The 27,136-nt window shown below is 39.1% G+C and overlaps 1 protein-coding gene across 1 annotated transcript; it reads left to right on the top strand.

Moving 5' to 3' along the window:
* Positions 1-209: 209 nt before the first annotated feature.
* On the top strand, positions 210-26,490 carry rragd (ras-related GTP binding D). The gene is made up of 7 exons (XM_053510591.1): positions 210-512; positions 3,242-3,537; positions 3,967-4,166; positions 5,755-5,869; positions 7,870-8,012; positions 14,722-14,870; positions 23,502-26,490. The coding sequence occupies exons 1-7, from the start codon at positions 269-271 to the stop codon at positions 23,651-23,653; spliced, it is 1,299 nt and encodes a 432-aa protein (XP_053366566.1). The 5' UTR covers positions 210-268; the 3' UTR covers positions 23,654-26,490.
* The last annotated feature ends 646 nt before the right edge of the window (positions 26,491-27,136 follow it).

The raw sequence follows: 27,136 nt of genomic DNA, 5'->3' as shown, positions 1-27,136 counted from the left end.
GGGTTTATCCTGAGCCAGGCGCGCGCGCGCGAGCGCGAGCAGCTGAGCTAAACAACTACATTTCCCATGATTCTCAGCGCACGCGCTCCATTTTCGGACTGGTTTCAGCGCTGGTGGTTTGGTATACTGTATCTGTGTGTGTGGTGGGTGTGTGTGTGTGTGTGTGGTGGGAGTGATTTCGCGGCGGGGCATGGGGATGTATTTTAGCGGCTTGTTGTGTAAAATGGATCCTCTATGAAAGAAGAGGGGCGGGGGGTAAAAGGTCAGAATGGCTCGCGCTGATCAGGTGACAGTTAGTGTGGCGGAGTCCGGAGCTGTAACGCGGGATTCCACTGAACTAAAGTTCGGAACAACAGACGACAGAATGACGGAGCGGACCGACGGCAGAGCGCGCGCTGCAGGAGACGAGCAGGAAGCGCTGTTCTGTTATTATGATGATGATGATGAAGATGATGATGAAGATGATCTGGACGCGTTTGCAGAGGATGCAGTGTGTGGCTGTGATGAAGGAGGTCAGCCCTGCCTTTACACTGCATGATCTAAGGGTTTGCAGGGTCACTTTATTAAACTCAAGGACACTGAAATAACCTTGGTGCGTGGGTTTCTACACGCGCCTTTGAGACCTCCAAAGTGTTTCACTTGAATGCATGCACTTTATGCCACTTTGCTTTTACTTCACCCACTTTAACACATGCATGCATTAGTCAGAGAGGTGACCTGACTGTGTTTAGGATTTGTCTTAAATTTTTTAATTAAGACTTGTGTTAAGATGTCAAGATTTGGCTTCTTATTAATTATTAGGTAAAGAAAACCAGTCTCTCAACTGGGCGTCAGGATCGACCCTAAGCCGCGCTGCAGGGCGAGGCAGGGCAACGATTAAACACGATCAACAAACACGTTGCTAGGTGACTTCTGATGACAACGTTGATTAATTTGCATAGTTTTAATTAGGTGCCTAATCATAACATGGTTAGATAAAGATGAAAACATTCCAACAGACATGTAGAATAGATTTTAAACTATTCATTGATACAATGTACTGTATCACTTACAGGTTCTAAGAAAAAAAAAAAACCCTTTCATATCTGCACTAGATTTAAGGTTGTTACAATCTGACATAACTTATATAAATAAAGGAAAGGTTTTGTCTGTACGTTGGTCAGAACTCACTCTTTCGATCTTATCTTTATGGTTCATACATTGAAGGACCCGAAACCAGTCTCAGAAAAGTTTCAGTCTGTAAGTCTGTCCAGGCAGATTTTGTCGCAGCATCACACAAAACTGTCTGGACAGAATTTAATAAAACTTTTGCAGTACTTTGATACAGTATCTGCCTGAAGTTTAACCTCAGTGAAATTAAAAATGTTAGGTGTTGGATTTATTAATCTACTTTAAAATAATCTACTAATGCGCTACTTGGTCGATGTAAACAAACACCTGCACCAATAGATATTAATTAGAAAAGATAAACTGAATAGATATAAGTGGTATAAGTGAATTTTAACGCACTTGAGTCGTTTAAAGACAAAACTTTATATGCATCTTAAACATCTTTTCCCATTTCTCATCTGTGAGTTACTTTCCGATTACCGAACAGGGAGTGTATTTGTCTGACCATGAAAAAAGTACAACTTGGTGTAAACAAGGCGTAAACATAAACTTTTCTGTATCCCATTCTATATTTCATTCTTTCCTATTGATTGTAATAAAAATTACAGTGGATTTCAAATCTTGTTATAAACTGTGAAAATTTTGCACAACTTCCAGCTTACCACATTGTGTATCCTGCGTATACTTTGGTAAATGGAAAGAAGAAAATGCTCAATCATTTCTGTTTGTTGTAACAACATGGGAAATGTCTTGTAACCTGGCTTTGAGAAGAATAACTTTTTTTTTTTTATGGAAAATTGAGGACTTTTACGAGATCTGAACCCCCTTTTTTTTTGCAATTCATGATGCCTGTATAAACACCTGGATTTTCTCTATCTGGGGTTCTTTGCATTGCTGAGAGACAGATGTTGACCATCCTGTTTTGTTTTTGTTTTAGTTTTTTTCAATAATGTGAACAAAATGAAATGACGGTTTGGCCTTTAGTCATATTTGGTCATAGATGGAATAACTAGCTATGGGTTATGTTTTTATTGGCTGAAGATGAATCTACCTAAGAATGAAGAGTGGCGTGACAAACGACGACGGTATCAGCGATCGGTCTGCACGGTCGAGTTGCTCGAGCTGTATCGAGTCTGCTGTAGGCAGCGCCATATACGACTCGAAGTGTTCTGTGACATCAGGGCAATGAAAAACTAAACCATCCTTACACTGATATTTTTACTAAAACAAGACTAAAATTAATTCAGTCGTCGTGTATTTGTGTAACAGGATACTTAATGCACACTTAACGCGCTGTAATGCTTTTCTGGACGGAGCGGCTTGTCGTTGTCCGCGCGTGTTTACTTCTTTTCCTAGAAGTGTTCCACTCAGAAACATGCCATGAATTGCAAGCTCAGTATTTTGGGGCTTGGAAGTGCCTGTGAAGGCCCTGTGCATTCCTCAGTCGAGAGCTGTCGAAGTCCTAGAGCTCGAACAGGCATGTGATCAGGAGGGAGTGTTAGTGCTGGCTGTTGAATGCATTTATACGTTGCATTTAAAAAAAAAAAGGACAACATTTTTTTTCTTCTAACATTTTTATTTTATTTTTATTTTTTTACACAATATAGAAAATTTGCGATCTGGAAACCAGAGGAAACCCAGCAAACTCCACGCACACAAGTCGGAATTGAACTCCTGACTCTCTAGGCCACATTATTTAAACCACCATATCGCCTCTAAAATCGTTAAAAAATATATTTTTTTCATTGTTTTTTCAATTTAGGCGGCATGGTGGTGTAATGGTTAGCACTGTCTCCTTGTACCTTCAGGTTCTGAGTTTTCTCAGGGTACTCCGGTTTCCTCCCACAGTCCAAAGACATGCAGATAGGCTAATTGGAGTGCCCATTGTGTGTGAATGAGTGTGTGTGTGTGTGTGTGTGTGTGTGTGTGTGTCCTCCGATAGATAAGTTATGACCCCTGCTCCTGCCCTGTCGTTGATTACTTCCCTGTATCAGCGCACCCTAAAGTGTTTTATTCCATTCCTGAAGACACTTATATTTATTTGTAAGTTACGTCTCTTGTTTAAACGATCTCCGCTGCTCTTACACTCTGGACTAAGCACTTTTCCCGGTCCGTGTGTTTTTTCGTGCAGTGTTGGGCTTCCCGGACGCCTTCTGCAGCGAGGTGAAGCCGCGTATCCTGCTGATGGGTTTGCGGCGCAGTGGCAAGTCTTCCATCCAGAAAGTGGTCTTCCACAAGATGTCCCCTAACGAGACCCTGTTCCTGGAGAGCACGAATAAGATCTGCAGAGAGGACGTGTCCAACAGCTCGTTCGTCAGCTTTCAGATCTGGGACTTTCCTGGACAGATCGATTTCTTCGACCCTACGTTCGATTACGAGATGATATTCCGGGGCACGGGGGCGCTCATTTTTGTTATCGACTCACAGGTGGGTGTTTTTTTTTTTGTTTTTTTTTTCAGTCCTGAACGTTTTTCATTTGATCGGTGGAAACGTTCTAGAGAACTGTAATAGGTTCTGGAAAACTGATCATTAGTAGAGTTTAAAAAGGAGCCGAGTTATGACTACAAACCTGCAGTTAATTATTTTCTTCACGCTGCATGTCCTGAAGTACTTCATTTTACTTATACCACAACATGCATCTTTTTTCTCTGTCATCTTACTCATTTTTCCTTTCATTTATATATTTACTTTGTCATGTTAGTAAGAAACTGGAAAATCCTCATTCCAGAAGTTACCCCTTTACCTCTGACTGTTACTGGAGACTTCTTCTATAAATGTTACATAAACATCTCCTCATAAAAATCTCCATACATTCATTTAAGCTGTAGAGTCATTTTTGTTCTCCCTCCCTTGTAGGACGACTATGTGGAAGCGTTGAGCAGACTCCACCTGACTGTGACTCGAGCCTACAAGGTCAACCCGGACATCAACTTTGAGGTGTTCATCCATAAAGTGGACGGCCTTTCCGACGATCACAAGATCGAGAAACAGAGAGACATACACAAACGCGCCAACGACGACCTGGCAGACGCCAGCTTAGAAAGGATCCATTTAAGGTTGGTGTCGGAAAAACCATATACAAGCAGCCCTCAACTTAAGAACTAAATCCGTTTAGAGAGCATGTTTGTAAGTCGGAATTGTTCTTAAGTCCGAGAAAGCGAGTCTTATACGCCTTTCCACACACCAATCCATTTGACTAAATCTGTCGCCTTTCCCCAAACTGCCACAATGTGGCCAAAATACATAACCGCGCCTATGTAACAGTGTCTCCCTAAATCTTGAGGGGAATTCTGGACACCATTTTGTCTCCGAGCTTAGGGGGTCCAAGTGCTGAGTGTCAGAAAGCACAAAATGATAAAAACTACAAAAGGACTAGAGAATAAAAAGACTTAAAAACGTCCAAGTCAAACTGTGCAGAATTTTGCAGAACACAGTTATGACAAACTATAAACTCCCTTTATTTCTCTATATAATCCCCTGTTACACTAACGCACTTATCCCAGTGTTTCACTTGTACTTGGACATCATCAAGGTAGACAACTTTCTTATTCTGCCAGACCCTTTGGACTCCCTGCTTTACCTCTAAAACACCGGCCTTCAAGGAACTCCTTTAACAGATTTAGCCAAAATCGTTATTTATGGACATCAAGCCTGCTATAAATCGTTCGCACCATTCAAATGTTTTACCGCGGCTAAGAGTCTCATCACTGTACTGTACATAAAGTTTTCTGTCAACGTCAAGTCCCAAGTCCAAACACTCCTCACATCCTAAATCATTTATACCATTCATGGTGCATGTCAACCTGTAATGCTTTTTGCAGTCGTCTTTAAAATTTGAAAAAGTTTCTCCGTTTGGCGCCACGCGCGTAACGCTGACAAAACGCTGGATATTTCCAGGATGTTTTTGGTTTGTTTTTAGCTGATGAGCTTCGTTAAAATTTATGCTATGCTTGTCCATGCTCTGAGGATCTTTTGTCACACCAAATGTCAGATCCGTAATGATTCGTACCACAGCCTTGTCTCGATTCTGATTGGTCAGGAGCTGTTGAGGAATTTTCAATCACAGCACGTAAACAAGTCTCTCTAGCTAATCTACAGCCATCATAATGAAGTGGCTCGTTGTATAATAAAGGCGGGAAAATCCATTCCTTGATATATTCCTTGATTTTTTTTTTTTTTTTTTTTTTAATCCTGTTGCGAATTGCTGTGGTGTGAGCGATATATTTTGGTGAAATATTCCCCACACGTAGAGTTTCATCTCATCACGGGTAACAGATGGAGATTAAGGGAAGGTAAGTCCCAGGGTTTTGCAGAATGGGTCCCTTTATTTAATGTAAATAGGGTTTGTGAGTCGAGGATAAACACCACTGTTGTGAGAAAATATTAGTCTACATGGTCAAATTCCTTTCAAACCAAGACGCTATAATAATGTTTGTGTGTGTTTGTCCCAAAATACACTTTGGAAAAATCTGATCTAACTTAGTACCAGAATCCAGAGGCCAATATTTCTTTTAATTCTTTTTCAATTCTTTTATGAACGTCATGTGATTTATGCATTTATTTCTGTTTTTGTTTGTTTGTTTGTTTAAAAGAAAGTTTGTCTGGAGGTTTAAAGGAAAACCTTGCTGCTTTCTCTGGTTTCAGCTTCTACCTGACGAGCATCTATGATCACTCCATCTTCGAGGCGTTCAGTAAAGTGGTGCAGAAGCTCATCCCACAGCTCCCCACTCTGGAGAATCTGCTCAACATTTTTATATCTGTGAGTACTCAAACACACACACACACACACACACATATATATATATATATAAAAGTTTTGTACTTTGAGTTTTGTTTTAGGGATGAACTTGTGCACAATAGACTGTAGAGTACGTGTTTGGCAAAAGGCTGTAAATCAAATGTTTTAAACCAGCCAGGTGAGGGCAGCAGAGAGTCAGGAATAACCTGTTAAGGCAATAAATTAAATATAACAAAATAGATAAATAAATATCTTTTGTTGTTATATAATACATTACATAAGTAAAATTTTTTCCAGTGATTTATTTGTCTGTAATAAAAAAAAAAGAAAAATACAACAAAAAATTTAAATAATAATAACGGTCATAATGCCTTTAGTTGTTTATGTAATACTTTGTAGAAGTAAAATATTTGTCAGTGATTTACATATCTGGTAATTATAAAAATAATAAAATAGATAAAACATTAATTAATAAAATTATTATCATTATAATTATTATTAACATTATTATTATTATTATTATAGTTGCAAGCAACAACAAGCGGGCCCAAGCACATTACGCCGCTGCCACTCAGGCTAAAGAGAAAGACAATGGGCAGTGGGCACATGCATTTAAAGGGGACATGTCAATACCATTATGATGTAATTTTAGAAAAGGGGGGGATTTTATGTCTAGAGCTGATGTCATAGTGCTTGGGCCCAATAATAGTAGTTGTAGTAATAATTTCCTTTGTGGTTTATATAATACTAAGTTGTTAAGCCTTTATTTGTCACATATACTGTAGATTACAGCACAGTGAAATTCCTTCTTCGCATATCCCAGCGTAACTGGGGTCAGAGCGCAGGGTCAGCCATGGTACAGCGCCCCTGGAGCAGTTAGGATTAAGGGCCTTGCTCAAGGGCCCAACAGTGGCAACCTGGTGGAGATGGGGATCGAACCCCCGACTTTTCGATCAGTAACCCACAGCCTTAACCGACTATAAATAAAATATATATAAAATATATATATATATATATATATATATATATTGCCACTATATACATATATATATATATATATATATATATATATATATATATATATATATATATATATATATATATATAAAATGCTTTTTAAAATAATTTCGAGGTTATTTCAGTCCTAAAATTTGGCATTTTAAGTGGTGAAATGTGAAAATTCTGACTTTTTAATGTTAGATATTTGTATTTTTTTTATAGTTTTTCTAAATACAAACTTACATCAACTATAAAAAAAAGCTGTGAACAATAAAGTATTACACTTAAGTACCAGGACGCGTTGAAATCGGCTTTGAGAACCCTCAACATTCGAATTTATAATTTATTAATATCCAGAAACTTTGCAAAGTGTTCCCGTAGTAAACTCTGTTCCACCTCTCTTTATGGAACTCCGTAGAGCCGCGCGTGTTTCATTATGAATGAAACTGATGATTCATCTTATGTGAGGTTTTTTTTCTTCGCACAACCTTTCCTTTCAGCGCAGGTTCACAAATGTAACCCAAGACACACTGCTCTCCTACAGATGGGATGTTGCTGGAATGATGGAAGGGCTCGAGTTCAACCCGGTCCGGGGAAACATTATGAAAGCAAGGGAAACAAAGCAGAGCTAGTCGAGTCCTATTGAAAACTCTGTCTTGTTTACACTTCTGAAAAAACTTTTGACAAAGAAAAATTCAGCATGCATAAATGTATTTTTTTAAAATCCATTATTATTCACACTTCCTGAGATTTACAGATGACAGATGGTGATGTTTGAGGTAAACACTAGTCTTGTGCACAGATTGGGCTCATATGGTTGGCTCACACTTAATGGCACGGTCTAGTCGGGCACCAGTCGGCCCAGAAAGCAAAGCCAACCTGGGAACGGGGAACCCACCAGATAAGCAAAAGGACTGCGTCTCCTAAGAGTATCCCTGTTCAAAGCAATCTTAAAATGTATTTCATTCTATACAGAAAACCTGTCACGGCAGCAGTGGAACTCGTGTTGGCTCTCGTTGCAGAATTCAGGAATCGAAAAGGCGTTTCTGTTTGACGTGGTCAGTAAGATCTACATCGCCACAGACAGCAGTCCAGTCGACATGCAGACGTACGAGCTGTGCTGCGACATGATCGACGTCGTCATCGATATTTCCTGCATCTACGGGTGAGCGGGGTTACTGCGTCAACACGCTCGAGTGTTATCTGTAAAACAGTGAATCACTAAAAGGTTTTTTACTCTCAGAGCAACTCTTCAGTCAAACTAAAAACTGACCCGTTACTCACAGGGAGGGCTATCTGAAAAATAGCTGCATGCATCATCTCCAGCTTGGATGTTAATTATTAATCTTTAATCGATCAATTGGCATCAAGTTTATTTAACTGATTAAAAATCTCTGAAAAACGACAATGTTTTGCAGAATGTTTCTCTGTAGCTCATGTAAACAGGTAGACGTTCCGGGACCATGTTTGTAAGTCTGATTTGTTTTTAAGTACAACAAAGCATGTCTCATACGGCTTTGACACAAATATACAAACGGATATACACTGTCTTCATGTGGCCAAAAACCTTAAGTGCACCTAAGGAAATGAATCCCACATGTCAAATGCACCTTTAAATCACGAGCGGAATCCCAGACGCCATTTTGTCTCAGAGCTGTTTTCCACTGTATTGGACTGTCAACTCTGTTTTGTTAAGGATTTTCTGAAATTAGGATTATTCACCATCAGGGCAGCTTTACAGGACAGACATTTTCGTAAAAATTCAGAAAATTCGTAACCTCGAATGTTCATAAGTCGGAGACTACCTGTATATTAATTTGTACGTCACAAGTTACTCAATACTGCACATTGTACTTTTATTTCTAGCTTTTTTTTAAGAGAGGAGTGAGTGACAAAAGCAGTATTACCGCCTTTTTTCTTTTTTTGTTCTATTGATTTAAAAATTTGCATCTTGTTATCAGTAATTATTAACAATTTACGTAAACCATTGATTATTCCCTATCGGAAAAAGAAAAATGTGTGAAATTTACAGCCCTATTTATTTATTTACTTATTTATCAACTTTGTTTAGTTGTTCCAACATACGTAATAATAGGAACTGACTTCTCTTATAAATCATAAATTAAAAAATTGGAATTGGTGCCATGTTGTTGTGATACACCGAGATTCAAACACTGCTGTTATTGGACGTTTTTTCCTTGCACGTCTTTTACTTGGATTAGAAATGATTATTTTAGTATAATAAGCCGAATATGGCTACTCTTGGGGCAACATTTTACGAATGCGCATAGGAAAAGTGACGACGGAGGGTGTTCAAGTCAAACCGGGACTGTGATTAAAGGTGTAAAAGCAATTAACATGTACAGAAGACTTTAAGCGCAGTACGGTGATGAAACTCTTTTTAAAGAAGGCTGTACGTCTGTGAATGACGATCAGTCAGTTCCCAGCCGTTCCCGTGAACATTTAGTGAGTGAAACGCCTGATTCTTGAAAATTGATGAGTAAATTGTTTCCAACTTGCGGGAGAGACGCATGTGTCTGTGGGAACTGTACGCACAATCATTCGCCAACACCACTTGCACGTTACAGAAAGTCGTCTGGGAGTTATCGCCACATCCCCCGTGCAGTCCAGACCTCGCTCCGAGACTGACCCGAGCTGTTAAAAAAGATCCTGCTGAAAATTTCACACATATTTCTTAACCGAAGAAGAATTCAGACATGAGGCAGTCAGTCTGATCATGGCTCCTTCATGGCATTCAAGCACTAGTGAAACGCTGGGATAGGAGCATTAGTGAAGCATGGGATTATATAGAGAAATAAATGGAGTTTTCACCTTGACTGTATTCTGTTATTCTGCTCAACAGTCCCGGTTTGACTTGAACACTCTTCATATTCAAATTCGAATGTTGAATGGATAAATTCGAGTGAAGTTGAACCTCGTCCTCTCAAGGCCCCAGTCCGGGATAAACCTCTAGTTTATCCGCCTACGCAAAAAGGCACTTTTCCCCACCAAAATACAGCATTTCCTATACTTTATTTCTCAAAAAAAAGTGATGAAACATCAGGCTAATCTCCTTCGCCTTTGGGGAATAATGAATGTGGAAGTAGATGTGAATGGAGTATTTGGTATGCAGCGACCATTTCTCTTGTCTGGCCTCATTTCAATTTAAGCACCACCGGCAGTGTGTTTGAAGAGTATCTGTAAACAGAAGGGCGAATTCAGGCACCGCAGGCACCGCTGACCCTGTGCTATCTGGACGCTGACGCGCAGGAAGGTGCGGGCATTCAGGTGCAGCACGGGGCCATGCCAGCTGTCTGCCCACGCTGGCCTGCAGAACAGATGAGTCTCAGCAAATGAATAAGAGACCGCATAGGTCTTAGTCCTCTGATTTTGCTCAGCACTCTACAAGCGAGACAGTCCCTGCCATGTTAAAGTACATAATACAGCAATGCTGGGGAAATGCTTGGGTGTAAACACGGAGCCTAGGAAAAAGCAACTATGGCGAAGTTTCCATCAAGGGCACATAAAGTACCATCACTACACAAAGTGTGTGTGTGTGTGTATATATATATATATATATATACTTTGTATACTGTATATTCCCCAAACTTTTGGCTTTAGGTGAAAGTATCTTACTTCCAGATATATAAATTTTTAATAGCAGGTTTTTAATAATACTTTAGTAGCGTCTGGAGCCAGCTTGATCTGCATTAGGTCACTTTCGTTCTGTCACTGTATTGCTAAACATTAGGACACTGGTGCTAGCTTAATTTCCATTTCTAAAACCAGAAACGTTGGGAAATTACACATTTTGAGGGGAAAAACAGGTTAAATATCCACAGAAAAGGTCAAGGAGTACAAAATATTTACATTTACAGCATTTGGCCGATGCCCTTATCCACTGGTGGGATTTGAACCTGGGACCTTTCGATCAGCGTGGTTAAAATGTAAAAGTTGTTTCCTAGCCTCGACTCAATGCAGCTGTCTCGTCGTCCCAAATTTCCAATCAGGTGCTCGCCATGTCCGATTAAACCGAACCGAGTTTTTTACTATGTCCGATCAGATGGCCACGCCTTTACTACTTTGTCGTTGCCTCCGGCGGTTCGTGTAAGAAATCGAATTCAGTATTTATACTAAATGTCACATTTCTCTGAACGTGACATAGACGTCCTGATTATGTGCTGCAAACGCGGTAAGCACCAAAAGAACATAAGATGAACTTCACGTTCTAAACTTCTGGACCTGCCATGGTTGTAGCACCTGAAGAGGGCGCTGTAAGAACTCCATTCTCAGTCCTGTAGAAACCAATCAGTGCCGTCCTTAAGTTTTTCTTGCTTGGTGCTTCGGCCACGTCTTTATCAGGGTTTTTTTTTTGTTTTTTTACATGTCCAAAAAAGCATGACTGCTCAACATCGAGGGAGAAAATAAATACTACGTCTTTGCTACCGCATTTCTGCCAAGTTGTACAAGTTCTAACTGTATTCACCCAATTTTTTGTAGCGGCACTTTCAGTGTGACGCTGGGTGACATGACACCCACATCTCAAGTTTCTTAGAAGGAAGTTGTCAGGAATTGGAATTTAATGGGGGTTTTAGTAAATAAAATTTCACAAAAAGCTAAATAAATGCTTCTAGCCATGGCATTGTCTTGTTTCTTTTTTTTTTGTTGCAAAAGCATTTAGGACTTTAATATTCCAAAAATGTGGAGGTGGATTTTAAAAAGATGAAAGATCGATTTGTTCACTTGAGCCTCCACCATTAGACCCTGACAAGCACGGCTAATACATTGAAAGACATCATCATTATTACTATAATAACCCCCGCCCCCCAAGATGGTTGTCTTATTATTAAGCAGCTGTAGTGATTAATTTCGGCATATATTTATTTTTCACTTATTAACTTTTTTAATTCTATGAAGCTTGGATTCTAGGTATATTTGTCTGAACATATTCATATATTTGAATTATTAATTTTTTTATTTCCCTCAGTGTAGTGTGGGTGTCTTAAGTATTTCTCTCTCTTTTTTTTTTGTCATCCTGAAGTATGCACACTTTATATAAAACCCTAGTTTACATGTCTTTGAGCGATTTCCACATGCAGATTGAAAAAAAAGAATTGGTTTTAACAGATTATCTTCTATATTTTATGACAAGAATATAGCAGCATTAACCTTAAACTGAATCCCAGCACAGAGGTGTTCACAAACGCTGGAAGATGCTTGAAGTGCTTCAACATAAATTTTGAGCGCTTCGCTTTTTTCTTACTGAGAAGGATTTTTTCTTCCCAGTGAGCACGCAGAGTAGCCCTCAGGTCATCTGTGAAAGATCTTTAAAGTTCATGAATCCTTAAGAGGTCTTTAGGTGGTCTTCACAAAAATAAAATATTACTAATAACTAGGGATGGCGTGGAAAACCATATTGTGATCTCGGCATACTGACTCCAAATGTTTAATTTATAAAAAATAAAAAAATTCTCTTGATTTGTGAAATACATGCTTGAACTAGAGGGGGTAAAATGTAGCTGGTTCTGCGTAATCCTACATTTTGTGCCCTAAACTACAGCGGTACCTCCACATATGAATAGGGAATAATACAAATGCAGATAATCCGTTCCAGCCACCCAAAAATATAACGAACATTACATATTCCAACACTATAGTCATGCAGTGGAACCTCGGATTGCGAGTTACACGGTTTGCGTGTGTTCCGCAAGACGAGCAAAAAATTTTTTTATAAAATTTGACTTGAAAAATTTACACATACTAAGTATCATGTAACACGCATGCGATTCTTGTTTTGACGCCGAGCGTCACATGATCACAAGTAAGCCAACGGTTTTTCTTTCTCTTACGCTGCGGAATTGTGGGTAATTGTCTCATTAGAGAGGTTTAAGATCGGGTCTCAGAGATGTATCTTGTTAATTTTTCCTGTTGAGGCAGTGTTTCCGTTAGTGAGTGTATGTGTGTGTGTGCGTGCTTGTGTGTGTGTGGAATTCGTCCAGCACAATAGTCCTCCTCCCTCTTAAATAAGAGAGTAGGAAGGGTTACTGTGTAAGACGAGAGGAGGGAGAGGGTGTCTTTACTTCACATACACACACACATACACACACACATACACAGTGAAAACACTTATCTGTCGGAATTTTTTTTTTACTTTATTTAAAGGTAAAGTGCAGGTTAGTTTGTTTTATTTTTACTTTATATTTTGTATAATTTTTTTTATATATTTATTTTTTGGTTTATGCGGAACGCATTATCTGAGTTTTTATTATTTCTTATAGGAAAATTCGCTTTGATTTACGAGTGTTTTAAAATACGCTTCCGGAATGAATTATGTTTGTGAATACAATGGTTACCATTGGCCTCCACGGCCCCTAGTTAAATTACAGAGGTTCCTAGATGAATGGATGGGTACCTTAATTTATGATTCCTCTTGGCACCGGCTGATTTAAAAACTGAACTGAAAGTGGCTCCCTTTTCTTTTTGCTAACGTTCTTGGGACCCGTGGTGCTACTGTATGTCTTTACTAAATCTTGCACAAAATGGCAAAAAAAAGTATATATGGAAACCTGCTTTGCTTGGCTTTACACTGACGCGAGCAAATTTTGAACGGCTTCTGGATGCACGTGCAACTTTGCTGACATTCGGTTTATTTGCTAATATGTCAAAAATGCTTCTTATGCTACTGTAAGCCATATTTTTTGCAAAATCTCAGGTATTAAGGTGAAAATCCATGAGACGGGGCATTCAGGTACCACTGTATTTACACGTTGGCAAGCAATAAATACAACCTCCTATGCGTCAGGAGCAACATTTTTTTTGCTTGTTTAAAACGTAAAGTGTTTATAATATCAGCGACTAGGTGCCCCCGAGTGGTGCAGTGGTAAAATGCTCCCCCATTATCTGGAGTCTGTGAGTTCGATATTCGGATGCTGCTGTAGCCTGTCACAGCCGGGGGTCTGGAGAGAGCTGATTAACCAAGCTCTTTTTTTTTTTTAAAGACACGCTGCACTTTCACATCCCGTCACGGCTCTAAGTCCAATCAGGGACGTCTGTAAACTTACAAAGGAGCGGATAGCGCCATCCTCCGGCGTCATGTGGCTCAGAGGAAACGTGATAGTCTTCGGCCCTCCCTGTCTGACTGGATGGTAGTAGCCTTGAGATGGGAGTGCCCTAATGACTCTTGGGAATTGGATACGACTAATGTGGGGGGGCCTAAATTGTGATCGAATATCGCATCAGCTAGTGCCTGATGAGTCCAAGGTCTGCTAATTACTTCGTGAAGATGCCCTAAAGATTACTTTAGTATGAGGAGGCGTGATATTAGTCAATTGGGATGTCTGGGGTGTTACGGTTCTCAGGGCTTTAATGGGTCCTGAAGATGTCTCTAAAAGGTCTCTAGGTTGTGGAGATGTCAGGATCAGGCAGATTGTGCTTGTTATGCCTAGAAGAAAAGGTGCTAAAACATTGCTAAGAGACATTGTTTGTTGTACAGTGTGCTTCCTGTGAGGTTAAATGATAAGTATCGTATATATTTTGGTGGAATGAACCTTTCTCTAGATGTCCGTACAGCTGAGTGTCTAGCAATCTTTAAACAGCGACTAAAGACCCATCTGTTTCTTCAATTTATAAAACCTTCCCAAAAGTGATAGTACTAATAGTGAGTAACCTAGTAGTTACCCAGTGTAAGGATCTGTCCAATGAAGGAAACTTCAAAACACTTTTGTAAGTCTCTCTGGATGAGAGCGTCTACCAAATGCCTAAATGTAAACATAATTTATTATTGATTTCTAAAAATAATAATAATACTACTAATAACAAACTTTTGAATTTTCTTTTCTTTATTTGTCATTGTTTTTGTTTTGTTTTTATGCCAGATTGAGCGAGGATGTAGCAGGGTCACCGTACGATAAAGAATCAATGGCCATCATCCACCTCAACAACACCACCGTCATGTACCTGAAGGAGGTCACCAAATTCCTGGCGCTCGTCTGCTTCCTCCGGGAAGAGAGTTTTGAAAGAAAAGGTAAACTTTTGATTCAGGCTGACACCTTTTATGTTTTTCATTATTATCAGTAACATACAGTATTTACTTAGGGCTTGTACACCCTACATAGCGCACGAGTTACTATTTGTAAGAACAGTTAGTTAGCTATTAAATCAAATGCATGAATGTCGCCTTGCACCTCCAGGGTCCGGGTTCGATTCCCGGCCAGGTTTGATTCTCGCCTTTGTTTGCATGGAGTTTGCATGTTCTGCCTGTGTTTAGTTGGTTTCCTCTGGGTACTCCGGTTTCCTCCCACATTCCAAAGATATGCAGATTAGGCTAATTGGCGTTCCCAAATAGACTGTAGTGTGTAAATGAGTGTGTGCCCTGTCATGGAATGACACCCTGTCCAGGGTACAGGATTAAGCTGTATAAATGATGAGTGGGTGGGTGAGTAGAAAGCATGAAATGTCAGTATTCGTTAACATTTCTAACCTGCACATCATTTTATAAAGCTTAAAAACACAGCATGTTCTATAGCGTCGTCTTTTTTGCAACAGAAGCACTGAATGAATTAACGCTCCTCCATGGCGTTCGGGTCAGACGAGTTGGCTGGCAGCAAAGCAGTCAGTGGTAGTTTTAGCGCAGGTAAAAAAAGGAGTCCTGCTGGAAGAGGAAATCAGCATCTCTATAAGGTTTGTCAGCAGGGAAAAGCATAACGTGCTCTAAAATCTCCTGACAGACAGCTGTGTTGACTTTGGACAACAGTAAAACAGTAGACCAACACCAGCAGACAACCTTGGCACTGCATATCATCACCGACTGTAGAAACTTCACACTGGACTTCAAGCAGCTTGTATTCTGTGCCTCTCCACACTTCCTCTCCTCCAGACTTTGGAAGCTTGATTACCAAATGAAATGCAAAATTTACCATCATCTCAAAGGAGGACTTTGGACCACTGAGCAACGATCTGGTTATTTTTTACCTTTGTTCCAGTTAAACTGCTTCTGATGATGTCTCTGGTTCAGGAGTGGCTCGATACTAGAGATGTAACAGTTTGAGCTCATTCCCTGGTGGCTCTTGATTCACTGACTCCAGGCTCATACTCCACTCCTTGTGAAGCGCTTCCAAGGTCCTGACAATCTCCTTAAGTCTTCAGTTACCACCTTTTTCTACCACACTTTTTCCCCTTCCAGGGATCTTTTCAGGAATATGCTTTAATACAGCACCGTCTGTAGCTTACACTCCTTGTGGAGGGTGTCGATGATCAGCTTCTGGACAACTGTCACGTCAGCAGTCTTCCCAGATCTCAAAATAAAATACTTTCATATTTTGAGCTAGTGTATTTTTGGGTTTCATGAGCTGTAAGCAGCAAACAAATTTTTTTCGTGATATTCAGATTTTCTGCGATGCGCCGTATATGTAGATAAGGGCAGTTGGCACATCGTGCATTCTGGCTAATCAACATATCTTAGGAATAATGCACTACCCCTGAGTGTAAGGCGGGATTGTATATTGTGTATTGTGTGAAATAGTTTGGAAAGTATTCTACTGTTGCTCCTCTGGGACTGAATTTAGAGCTCCAGTGATGACGGCACTTCTTCTGCGCTGTTTGTTGATTTTCAGCCCAAGTGAATTTGGGCCAAACGTGGCAGATCTGCTGAAACTTAAGAGCATAATGTGGCTCCTCCGAGACTCGAGAAGAAAAGCATTATAACGCTGAAGGATTTGGGAAGTTAATGAATGCTGAAATATTCATGCAAAGATCTAGCGGCGCTGCAGGAGGGACGACAAATCAAGGAAGCTTCAGGGCCGCGCAGACTTGCGTGCACCCTCAGAGCCGAGAGTACGGTCTATACGCTTTTTTTTAATTAAAATAAATTACATCAACACCATTTCAGTAATGCGATAACGAATGTTTTCTTTAAGCTGCAGCAGCTCTTTCAGAAAGTTCTACTAACTCTAACTAGATTCTTGACAGCAGAAGTAGTGGTTTATTATTTATAAGAAGTGGACGGATTCTTTTAATAGGTTTTGACATAAAATGTCTCATTGATGGCCATCGTCTCCTCGTAATGTGCGCAGATAATTAGAACAATACATTCTGTTGTCTTACTATTAATGCATGAGGTTTATTACTGCATGTGATTTTTTTTTTCCAGTACTTTCATTCATTCTTTGCAGGTCGTATATATTTTTGCTAAATTCCGTTTGGCAAATATATTTCCGGAAAGTTTTATTCTAAGTTTTGCATGATCTCCCAGTCGGTTTCCTCCATCTTCTCTGATTTTTACGTAATGTACCTTGCAAATCCTGAAGGTAGGAGGATCGGCTAGTCTAAATTGCCCTACTTTAAAATGAGTATATGAAGGTTAAATTAATCCTGATACAGTTAGGGTTTAAAAAAAATATATATAAAATCTTGCCAGGAATTCACAGAGCAGCTGGAAAAGACGAGAGGTGGGCATCGGGGGGAAAAGGATTTTAGTTTAATGTATGCAGACATAACGCCTGTTAGACCAAAATAGTAAAAGTTTGTTAAAATACGAATGTTCTGTGATTTTTCTTTTTTTCTTTTTAAACCGGATCCTTAGTAAGTGCCTGGTCACGGTCACCTGGTTTAAAGGTGCCATAATATATATCCATAATATATCCACGCAGGCAAAATGACTTATTTTTCACTTCTAATCCAATTACACTGTTTTAGCTTCTGTAGCTTTGAATGACGTGCATTTTTCTAGCGAATCAGAATGCAGGAAACTGGCCTTGCTTGAAAATGGCAAACTCCTAGGCAATGGTCATGAGTCCAGCCAGAAGAGGGGTCCCCAAACCCATCTTTTTCTTTCCATTTTCCACCTGAAATGACAAAATGGGAACATTAAGAAATAAAAGTGGAGATTTTTTTTCTCCTTTTTAAGCGGTATGGAGGCCCATGTGAACAACCAAAAAGTCCTGATGTTCTCAAAAATAAAATCCTCAACAAAACAGATTCAACGGTCCAATACAGTCAGAAACAGCTCTAAGACAAGATGGGTTCCGGGATTTCTCTCACAAGTTAAAGGTGCAGAGACAACACTGTTAAATTTCACATGTGGTGAAAGGGGGCAGAGATTTAGTCGAGTGTATTGGTTTACTTTAAATTTTATATTCGTGTCAAAGGTGTATAAGACTCACTTGGTCGGACTTAAGAACAAATCTGACTTACGAACATGCTTCTGGAATGGAACTCGTTCGCAAGTAGGGGACTGCCTGTACCCCGAGAAAACCTACATGCACATAGACCCGGGGGGGGAATCAAACCCAGAACATCTGGAGGTGCAAGGAAACGATGCTAACCTCTAAGCCATCGGGCCACCTCTCCATTTTTACATGGTGCATAATGGGAGCATGACAAAGCCTCCTGTGTTCCCAAAACCCTATGTTCCTCAGGTCTTAAACATTTTACTCATAATTTCTGATCATTCTTTCTAGAGGCGTCCAAAACCACATAAAATGATAATCATTAGTTATTGTTGCTTTTTAAATCCTTGTTTCAATAAAATAAACCTGGACAATTTTCAGGGAATATTTTTCTCAAAATGGGTCACATTTAGTCTCAATCAGAGAAGGGTTAATGTTTGTTAGCCGAAAAAAGTACTAAGGAACATAGGACCCTGGGAACATCTTTCCCTCGGCCCTCTTTCCAGTGTTTTCCAGCCGTTCCTGGTGCATAGTAATATGGGCGGAGTGGGAGACTTTCGGTTTAAGCCACACACACTTGAATACTGAATGTAGATACAGATACATAAAACACTACACTAATACAGATAAAGGCATTGTGTTAGGCCACTACGAGGTGTATTCTTGCCTCCAGCGTTTCTGGGAACGGCTCCAGATCATCACGCCCCTGACCAGGATAGAGTAGTTATTTTCTGATAATCAGCGACAGCTAGTTATTATATTAAATAGGGAGGCTAAAAATAATCTACTCTCTATCAGTAACTCATTGAAAGAGCTGCTTTTTTTTTTCTTCTGTAATTATGCCGTGTCTCTTCTAGAAAGCAGGGCTGGTAAACAGACGAGCTGTGTGTGCAAGTGGCCAGGTCTTTTATTCAGTCCAGACAAAACGTTAATGTTGTTTGTCTCTAGGTGGAAATTGTACTTTGATTAGAAAATATTTGCTTAGTCTGTTCTGGGAGTGTTTCTATTTTATGCGTTGCACTAATGTCATTAGTGCTTATTGTAATTAGATTTCACATTTACCTTTTTAAATTATATCTTTTTTTTTTACAACCTGATTTAGTTCGTCACTGGAGTGCATATGTGCTCAGTTACACAAACTAAAAACTGTGTATTGGTGTTCAGGTCAAACCGGGACTTTTGATTGTACAGAATAACAGAACACAGTTATAAGATTTAAAAACTCTCTGTATTTCTCTATATAATCCCCTGCTACACTAACGCACATTGTTTCACTAGTGCTTGAACACCATCAAGGTAGAAAGTTTTTTTAAAACACTGGCCTCCCAGGAACTCCTTTAACAGCTTTTCTCAAACATGTGGAAATGGCTTGGGGCGGGGTCAGGACTGTAGGGGGGGGCGTGGCCCTGTAATGTGTAAATGGTGGTAAATGAGATGCGTCGACATCGATTTTCACGGATCAGGCGTTACAATGGTTGCAATAGTTACAATATTCTATATATAGCTACAGTACAGTACATTATCTCATGATATAGTTACAATATCTAGAATTTTTTGTGCAATAGTAATTGTGCAATAACATCTTTTTTGAACTGTGCAATATTATATTACCTAGTGCAATTTGATTTGATTGTTTTCCCCCTTTTTTTGTATTTATACACTGTACTGTGTATAACTATTTTTTTCTGATAATGTAAATTTTTTCTTTTTATTGTCTTTATACATGGCACTGTGACTCCTTTATGTTGCACGTTGTTCTTTGCTGCTGTAACATAGAAATTTTAAAGGTACATCTTATGGTATCTTATACACTTGATGACTAATCACCGGAACGACTGCAGCGAGCTCGAGCCACCTCGGTCGAGATCCTCATTCACGGATGTACAGCCTTCTTTAAACTGTTTGCACCGTTTAAATATTTTACTGCAGCTAAGAGTCTCATCACCATACTGTGCTAGAAGTCTTCTGTAAATATCAATAGCTTTTGCGCTTTCATTCACCCGAAATTTCATTAGAAGTCCCGGTTTGACTCAAACTCCGCTTGCATCACATTCACAAATCCAGTTCAGCCTAAATCATTTATTTCATTCATGGTGCATGTGTGATGCTTTCTGTAAGTTATCTCTAAAAGTTCACAGAGTTTGCAGAAAAGTTGTCAAAGTTTGTCCGTTTAACGCCAAACGCATAAAACTGATAAAGCGCTAGATATATTTTCAGGATGTAATGTTACATGAGTTTCAAGGATTTGTCTGTTTTTAGCTGACAAGCTTTTACGTAAAATATTTTTCAAATGAATTCCCTAATACTAAGCCTTGTCCATAAAATGTAACATCCATAATGATTTGTGCCACAGCCTTTTCCCCCGATTCGGATTGGTCGGGAGCTGTCGAGGAATTTCCGATAACAGCAGGGAGTCGTGAACAAGTCTCCTGTAAATGTCAATCGCTTTCACGCCTTCGTTCACCAGGAATTTTATTACGAGTTTCCGACGACGTGGATGCCAAAACCCAACCATACTTTATGTCTATTTTTACCTTGTAAGAGAGGGGAAGCCTCGCCCTGCTAGCTGATTTATAGCCGCGCTGCTGATAAGATGTCAGACTCCGGTCTTTGTAGCGTCTCACCACAACACGTTTTCACCCAATCTTACTACCTTAATCCCTCTCTCCTTTTTTGATTAGTTTTTTTTCTGCATTTATTTCTTCCTCGTGTTATAAAGAACTTTATCTCCATGGCTCTAATCTCCAGCACCATCGCTGGGGATTTTCATTTCATTTTTTATTATTTGTAGCACGGAGGCAACATGGTGGCTTATGGTGCGGTTATCACGATCGCCTGGTACCTCCGGGTTTTAAGGATCTTGAATCTTGCCTTCGGTCTGTGTGCATGGAGTTTACATGTTCTCCCAGTTTTCCAGTGTTCTTATTGGAGTTCCTCTAATACTGTGCAAGCATGTACTAATGGCCTGTAGTGTATAATTGTACAGTATGTGTGTGTGTGTGTGTGCAATGGGATTGCACTCCATGGTCCCCCCCACCATCCCAAACTTGTGCCCCGAATTTCCTGGGATGGGCTCAAGGCCTCCCACTAAACCAGTACAGAAAATGGATGGATAAATAGATAATTGGATTTAAAGACCTCTAAGCCTTTTTCCCCTCATGTGAACCGGTTTAAACACGCAAACTATTTTGTAAAACCTTAAGATATTAACTGTATCTACATCCTTAACATCAAGTCTGTGGGGTTTCGGTGTTGTTAAATCAGCGTCTGTGTATTGTAATAAAATATATTGTTTGTGAAAAAGGAGGTAATCACATCGCCTTAGAGAATATCCGCCGCTAAATCGGTTTACTGTCCGGGGCTAATAGCTTTGTAAATTATTCAATAACACACTTTATTCGAGACTTTCGTACTCTTTTATGGCGACACGCAAAGTACTCGGATTACTGATTTAAATGTTTTCCTTCTTTTCTCTTCCAGAGCGTTATAATGATGCACTTTTTACGACGGTATATTTTTTTGCATTAGCGTTTGATGTCCATGTACTGGTTAAAATTTTATTTGCGTTCATTCTTTTGGCAGATGGCCAGGCAGAAACGAGTGTGTGTACAAAACTGAGCAGATAAAGCGTTTGACTTAAAGCTCCTATAGTAGCTTCTTCACTCGTGACTCCCTGCCTCGTACGGTAGAACTTTACAATTCAGCTTTATCCCAGTTGTAGGGATCTTTTTTTCATTCCAAAGACATGCAGATTATGCTAATTAGCGTTCACAAATTGCCCGTAGTGTGTAAATGTTAACCAAAGGCCACGATGCATGAACAATACATGTCATTATTGGCCTTCATCGTCCGTAGTTGGACTACAGAGGATCCTGGATGGATGAATCTACAGAGAGCGATGCGGCAGCGCTTCAGTCTTTTAGTCTGTCGCAGCCTTTATTTTCTTTCTTTACCTTTAAATACAGTAAATTTATCAGCAGCATCAGTCAAACCAGCATAACATAGTACAAATACACTTTCAATTCTTTTCAGATTCCTTCGTTCAAAGAATTTAAAAACAAAACAGGTTTTTAATGCACAGGATCTATTGTAAGAGTATTTATCACTAAAACTTTTACTATTTCTGTATTACTTTATTTAATAGCGAAGTTTTGTGTTAGTGTTTGGTATGCCCTTGCTGATCGATGATATTTTATTTAGTATTGAATCATGTAGCAGATTTTTTGGGTGTGTAAGGTGAGGTCTGAGTTGGAGAGGAAGAATCCAGCTTAGGGCTAAAGTACTGAGCACTTCAGGGCTCGAAATCCCTCTGGAATACATACGTTCCATCGAACGGTTCCACTCTTACTGTTTGTGGGTTTTTCTGCTTTCAGTTTTGTCTTCACTAAGTAAATAGTAGCTCAATTAGGTTAAAGTCAGGTGACTAATTCAGCCTTTTAAGGCATTTAATTTCTTTGCCTCAGGTTGCTTTCATGGTACTTTTAAGTCATTATCCATCTGTAGTCTGGATCACTTTGCAGTATTTTACTTAATTTGTGCAGAAAGTACACTTCAGAATTCATCCTGTTACTTTTATCATCAGTAAACCACCAGAGACCTAGTTCTCATCCCATAACGCTGTCTCCACTGTGTCCTACACATAATATTTTAGGATCATGAGCTTTTCCTTTCCTTCTCCATACAGTACTCTTCTTTTGCCATACTCTTTTCTTCCAATTTTGTCACAGGTTAATTTTTAATTTTTTTCTAAACCGAAGTATAATCCTTTCTGTTGTTGAGTGTAAAGGTAATCGTTTGATTATTAATCATTTGATTAATAAATTGTGAGTAAATACCATTCACAGAGGACCTAATAGAGAACCCTGATGCACTCCCTGGGACCTTAAGCTGGACAAATCAGAAGAAATGGTTTACAGTTAAAGTTTGAAATGTATGAGTTGTCGGAATAAGCCTACGGGCAATTTGGGAACGCCAATTAGCCTAACCTTTATATCTTTGGACTGTGAGAGGAATCCAGAGTACCCAGAAGGACCTCACCAAGCATGGGGAGAACATGGAAAGAAGGATTGTTACTGTTGCTGAACCTAACAGTAAATTCCTTGTTTTCAAGACTTTACCAACTTATTGATCTGGCCCTTGCTTAAGTTTGTGCAAATTGTCTGATTGATCTGTTTCTCAGCATAACAATGGCCTTCTTTACTTGTATCACTAAACTTGTAATCAACTCCAACCTTTTATTGCTTAAATGTTTCATTAGATAATGAGCTCACAACTCGCCTTGAAAGAGTTTAGTTAAGCAAAAGGAAAGCTTCCAAAGTCTGATGAAATTTCTCTCTACATAAATAAAATAAACCTAGCCAGCGATCATGAAATGGACAAGCGACATGTTTCCAATTATGTAAAATCATAATGTTTTTTTGTATTAGATATAAATGTATTTAAAACAATTTTCTCATGACTGTAAAGTTAACCTTTCTTCACATCCTCAGGACTCATCGACTACAACTTCCACTGCTTCAAGAAGGCCATAGAGGAGGTGTTCGACCTGAGACTGAAGGTGCAAAGAAACCGTAAACTTCTCAACCAGAGACGGTGGAGCAAGCAGAGCGTGCCGAACGGGACACACACTCCGCACCACTAAAGACTTCCCGTAGAGAATAAACCAAGCCAAATTATTCATACAGATTAAATACGCAATTATCTTAATTGTCAACTTTTTTTTTTCTAAACTTTAATAGAAAATCAGAAGTGTGGCATCCATTCTTTAAATCATACTGTTATAGTAATATGAGATTTAAGGTAGTTCTGTTCATTTCATAGCAAGTTAGATGAAGTTAGAAGTAGGATATTAGTTTTGCTGACTTTTCTCCGACCCAGTGTGAACGCCCCGGTATGTGGGGGGAAGAGGAAGAATTTGCCATTTTATTTTAGAGATCGACAGAAACACTCGAAGTGACGCGAGTTGCAAACAGTGAAACTGTACGCGAAGTTCTTATTGGTTCGCTCGGTGTAGTCAATCAAATAAGACATGTTTGTGTTCTGAAGCTAGTTAAAATCTATAGCCACCCAGGCTCTCTCACAGAATTAGATCCTGTTTTGTGGTTGTATTTGACATGGTGAGATCCTCAACCAGGCAGCCCAGCACGGAGGAATAGAAATGAGGCTCGTTTTCCTGAAAATTCTGCTTTTTTTTCTGAACTGTGCTGCTCCTGCTTCTCTGTGTTTGCTCTCCGTCTGACCTGTTGCTTCTGAATTAGTTGTCTCTTCTACAGCAGGACGTTGGCCGCTGTCTTCTTCTTCCTCCTCCTTTCCTACTTTTCTCTCTTTATTATTTACAGCTCCCTGTTGAGTGGGTTCCTCTCAAGGTTTCTTCCCTTTGCCATCTCAGGAAGTTTTTCCTTGCCTTCACCTTTGATGGCTTGCTCATCAGAGACAATCTCATTATTATCTAGACACATTTTTCTCACACATACACACTTCCATAAATTTCCTTTTCATTTTTGTGAAGCTGCTTTGAGACAAGGACCATTGTTAAAAGCGCTATATAAATAAAACTGAATTGAATATCTCTTCCTGGCCGTCTCCTGCTACTACGGCCGCCAAAGCAAGAAAAATAATTCATATTTTAATGAATTGGATACTCAGTCGATGGGCATCGGTGGCTCAGCGATCGGTTTCTTGCCTGCCGTGTAGAAGGGTTCAATTCACACCCGATACCCAAACTGGATGCAGTGGCGGTCCCAAGCCTGGATAAAATGGGAGTGTTGTGTCAGAACGGGCATCTGGGGTGAAACTTGTGTCAAAGTTGTGTGCAACAATTGGATCCTCAGTCAAACTGGTCTCATCTAACTCTGTTATTGCTAATGCATCTGGTTTCCTTTTGAGTATGACTTGGAGGATTATATTTAAAAAAAAATTAGGAAGTTTCTCCCTGATTTTCTTCCAAATTTAGCCATGTCCAATTCCTCCCTGTAACTTTTTACCTCCTTCCAAGGCTACTACCATCACTCAATCGAGAGGGCTGAAGACCATCACGTGTTTTCTCCAAACCATGCCGACCACATCTTTTCGAACTGCTCGCTCACACACTGTAACACACTCGAGGGACAGCGCTATCTGCTCCTTCGGCTTGCGTGAGCTCACAGATGCCCCTGATTGGCTGTAGAGCCGTGTTTAATGTGGGAGCGCTGAGTACCTCTTATTACTCCCCCCGAGAGAGCTCGGCCAATCAGGTCTCTCTAGACCTCCAGCTGCGAGAGGTTACAGCATCACCCGGGAATTAAACTTGCGAGCACTTTACCACTGCACCAATCGGAGGTCTCGACCCTAAGTTTTAATGTTCGCTGAGCTATCGTTGTTGGTGAAGATTCTCAGTCGTCCAGGTGAGGTTGACTGAAGAAGGTACTTGGATGGATAGTGAAACATTTCAACCTTACAAGAAAGAAGTCTAGTTGATATGACTCAACTAGGTCCTAATTAGCTGGGCTCCTCGCATGCTTGAGTTTGGGATTGACATCATTGTGCTAAGAATGATGCTGTGAACTAATTCAAACTCTCAGGAGCACACAAACAGTTCATGTGGTTAAACGAATGAGATCTGGTTAATGAGTGTAGCCCATGGTGTTATTTTTAGAGCACAAACCGCTGAGTCTTTTGCACAAAGTGATAGCAGACACTGTCCAGAGGAATGCAGTACAGTACTTAGCCTCCATGATGGCCAAAGCAATTTGGGTTTTTTTTAGCCCTTAACCTATTCTGTATGTTGGAGATTAAACCCTAAGCATCACACAAAATTAGAAGTCACTTAAGAAATATCTAACCTACTGAACTCTATGAAAGGAACTCTATGTGCTTGCTCCAGTACAAAATTAAACAAGATAAATCGGAAGAATCACGTATCCTATGCTACGTTTGTGCGGAAGAAAAAATAACGGTGAATGTCTGACTGAATTTTGGCTTAAAGATTCAAATCCTGTTTCCTTTTTTAGTTTATTCTTTGTTGTTGGTTTGTTTGTTTTTTTAAGAAAAAAAGCATTGAATGTAGAAAGTGCGTACATTTTCATACCATTTGCACAAATGTGTCATTTTTCTATAAAACAGATATAAAACTATATTTAATTTTTAAAATTCACTCCTGTACACTGAAATTTCGTACTGTTTCCTGAAAACTAAATCTTTTTAAAATGTTACCTGTTGCATATAAAAAGCCATAAAATATTGTTACAGAAAGAACGCAGTGGGAAGTCATTTATTAGGAGTTAAAATTAATCAGATCAGCGCTTAGTTCTTTGCTTTTTCACATTTAGGACAGTTAGATTAGTTAGGTGCTAATTGTGCACTTTTTTTATAACATAATGAAATCAATGTTTAAATGTTTGCTTTGCGTAGTCAATAACTTTGGTCATTTCAGAAAAAGTTGAAAGTGTTTAATTAGTTTTGCGCTGTTTATACCCACTGTTTATTATGCTGCTAAATTGCTGAATATTTATTTATTTATACTAATATTAAAGAATATTACAGAAGATTGCACCTGTTGGTCATGTCTTATTCATTCTCTCTCTCTCAAGTGACTGATGTTATGAAGTATAAATTTGTTTACATATTTCTTCTTTAGATGTTCAAAGGTTCTATCTGACAAACACTCTGCTTCACAGTTTTCTCTCCAATGGTAACAAAGTAAAATAATTATTTTTAAAATATTTTTTCCTAAGATTTTTTTGTAATTATTATATACATTAAAATTATATAAATATTATAGTATAATAAATATTAGTATTTTACTTTAATATCTTATTTTCAATTATTAATTTCATTTATTTAAAAAGGACATATTTAATTAAAATAATAACATCTTGAAATAATGTATTCGGTTAAAATACTGTAGTAAAGAATTATGAAATAATATCCGTAAATAATGGTAAAAATGACAATATCTGTAAATAATAGATATTAGGTCAAAATGGCTACTGTATATACAGTACTAGCTAGAAATAATGAGATCAATTACGAGTAACAGTAGTCCATCATGAAATAAATATTAGGTCAAGCATTTTAAAGATGAGAGCATAAGTAAAAGTATTAAAATAATATCTTTGCATAATTGGATTTTAGGCTAAAATAGTGA

The sequence above is a fragment of the Clarias gariepinus genome, chromosome 13 (genome assembly GCF_024256425.1).
Source record: "Clarias gariepinus isolate MV-2021 ecotype Netherlands chromosome 13, CGAR_prim_01v2, whole genome shotgun sequence".
NCBI lineage: Eukaryota > Metazoa > Chordata > Actinopteri > Siluriformes > Clariidae > Clarias > Clarias gariepinus.
This window is presented reverse-complemented; position numbering and strand designations above follow the sequence as displayed.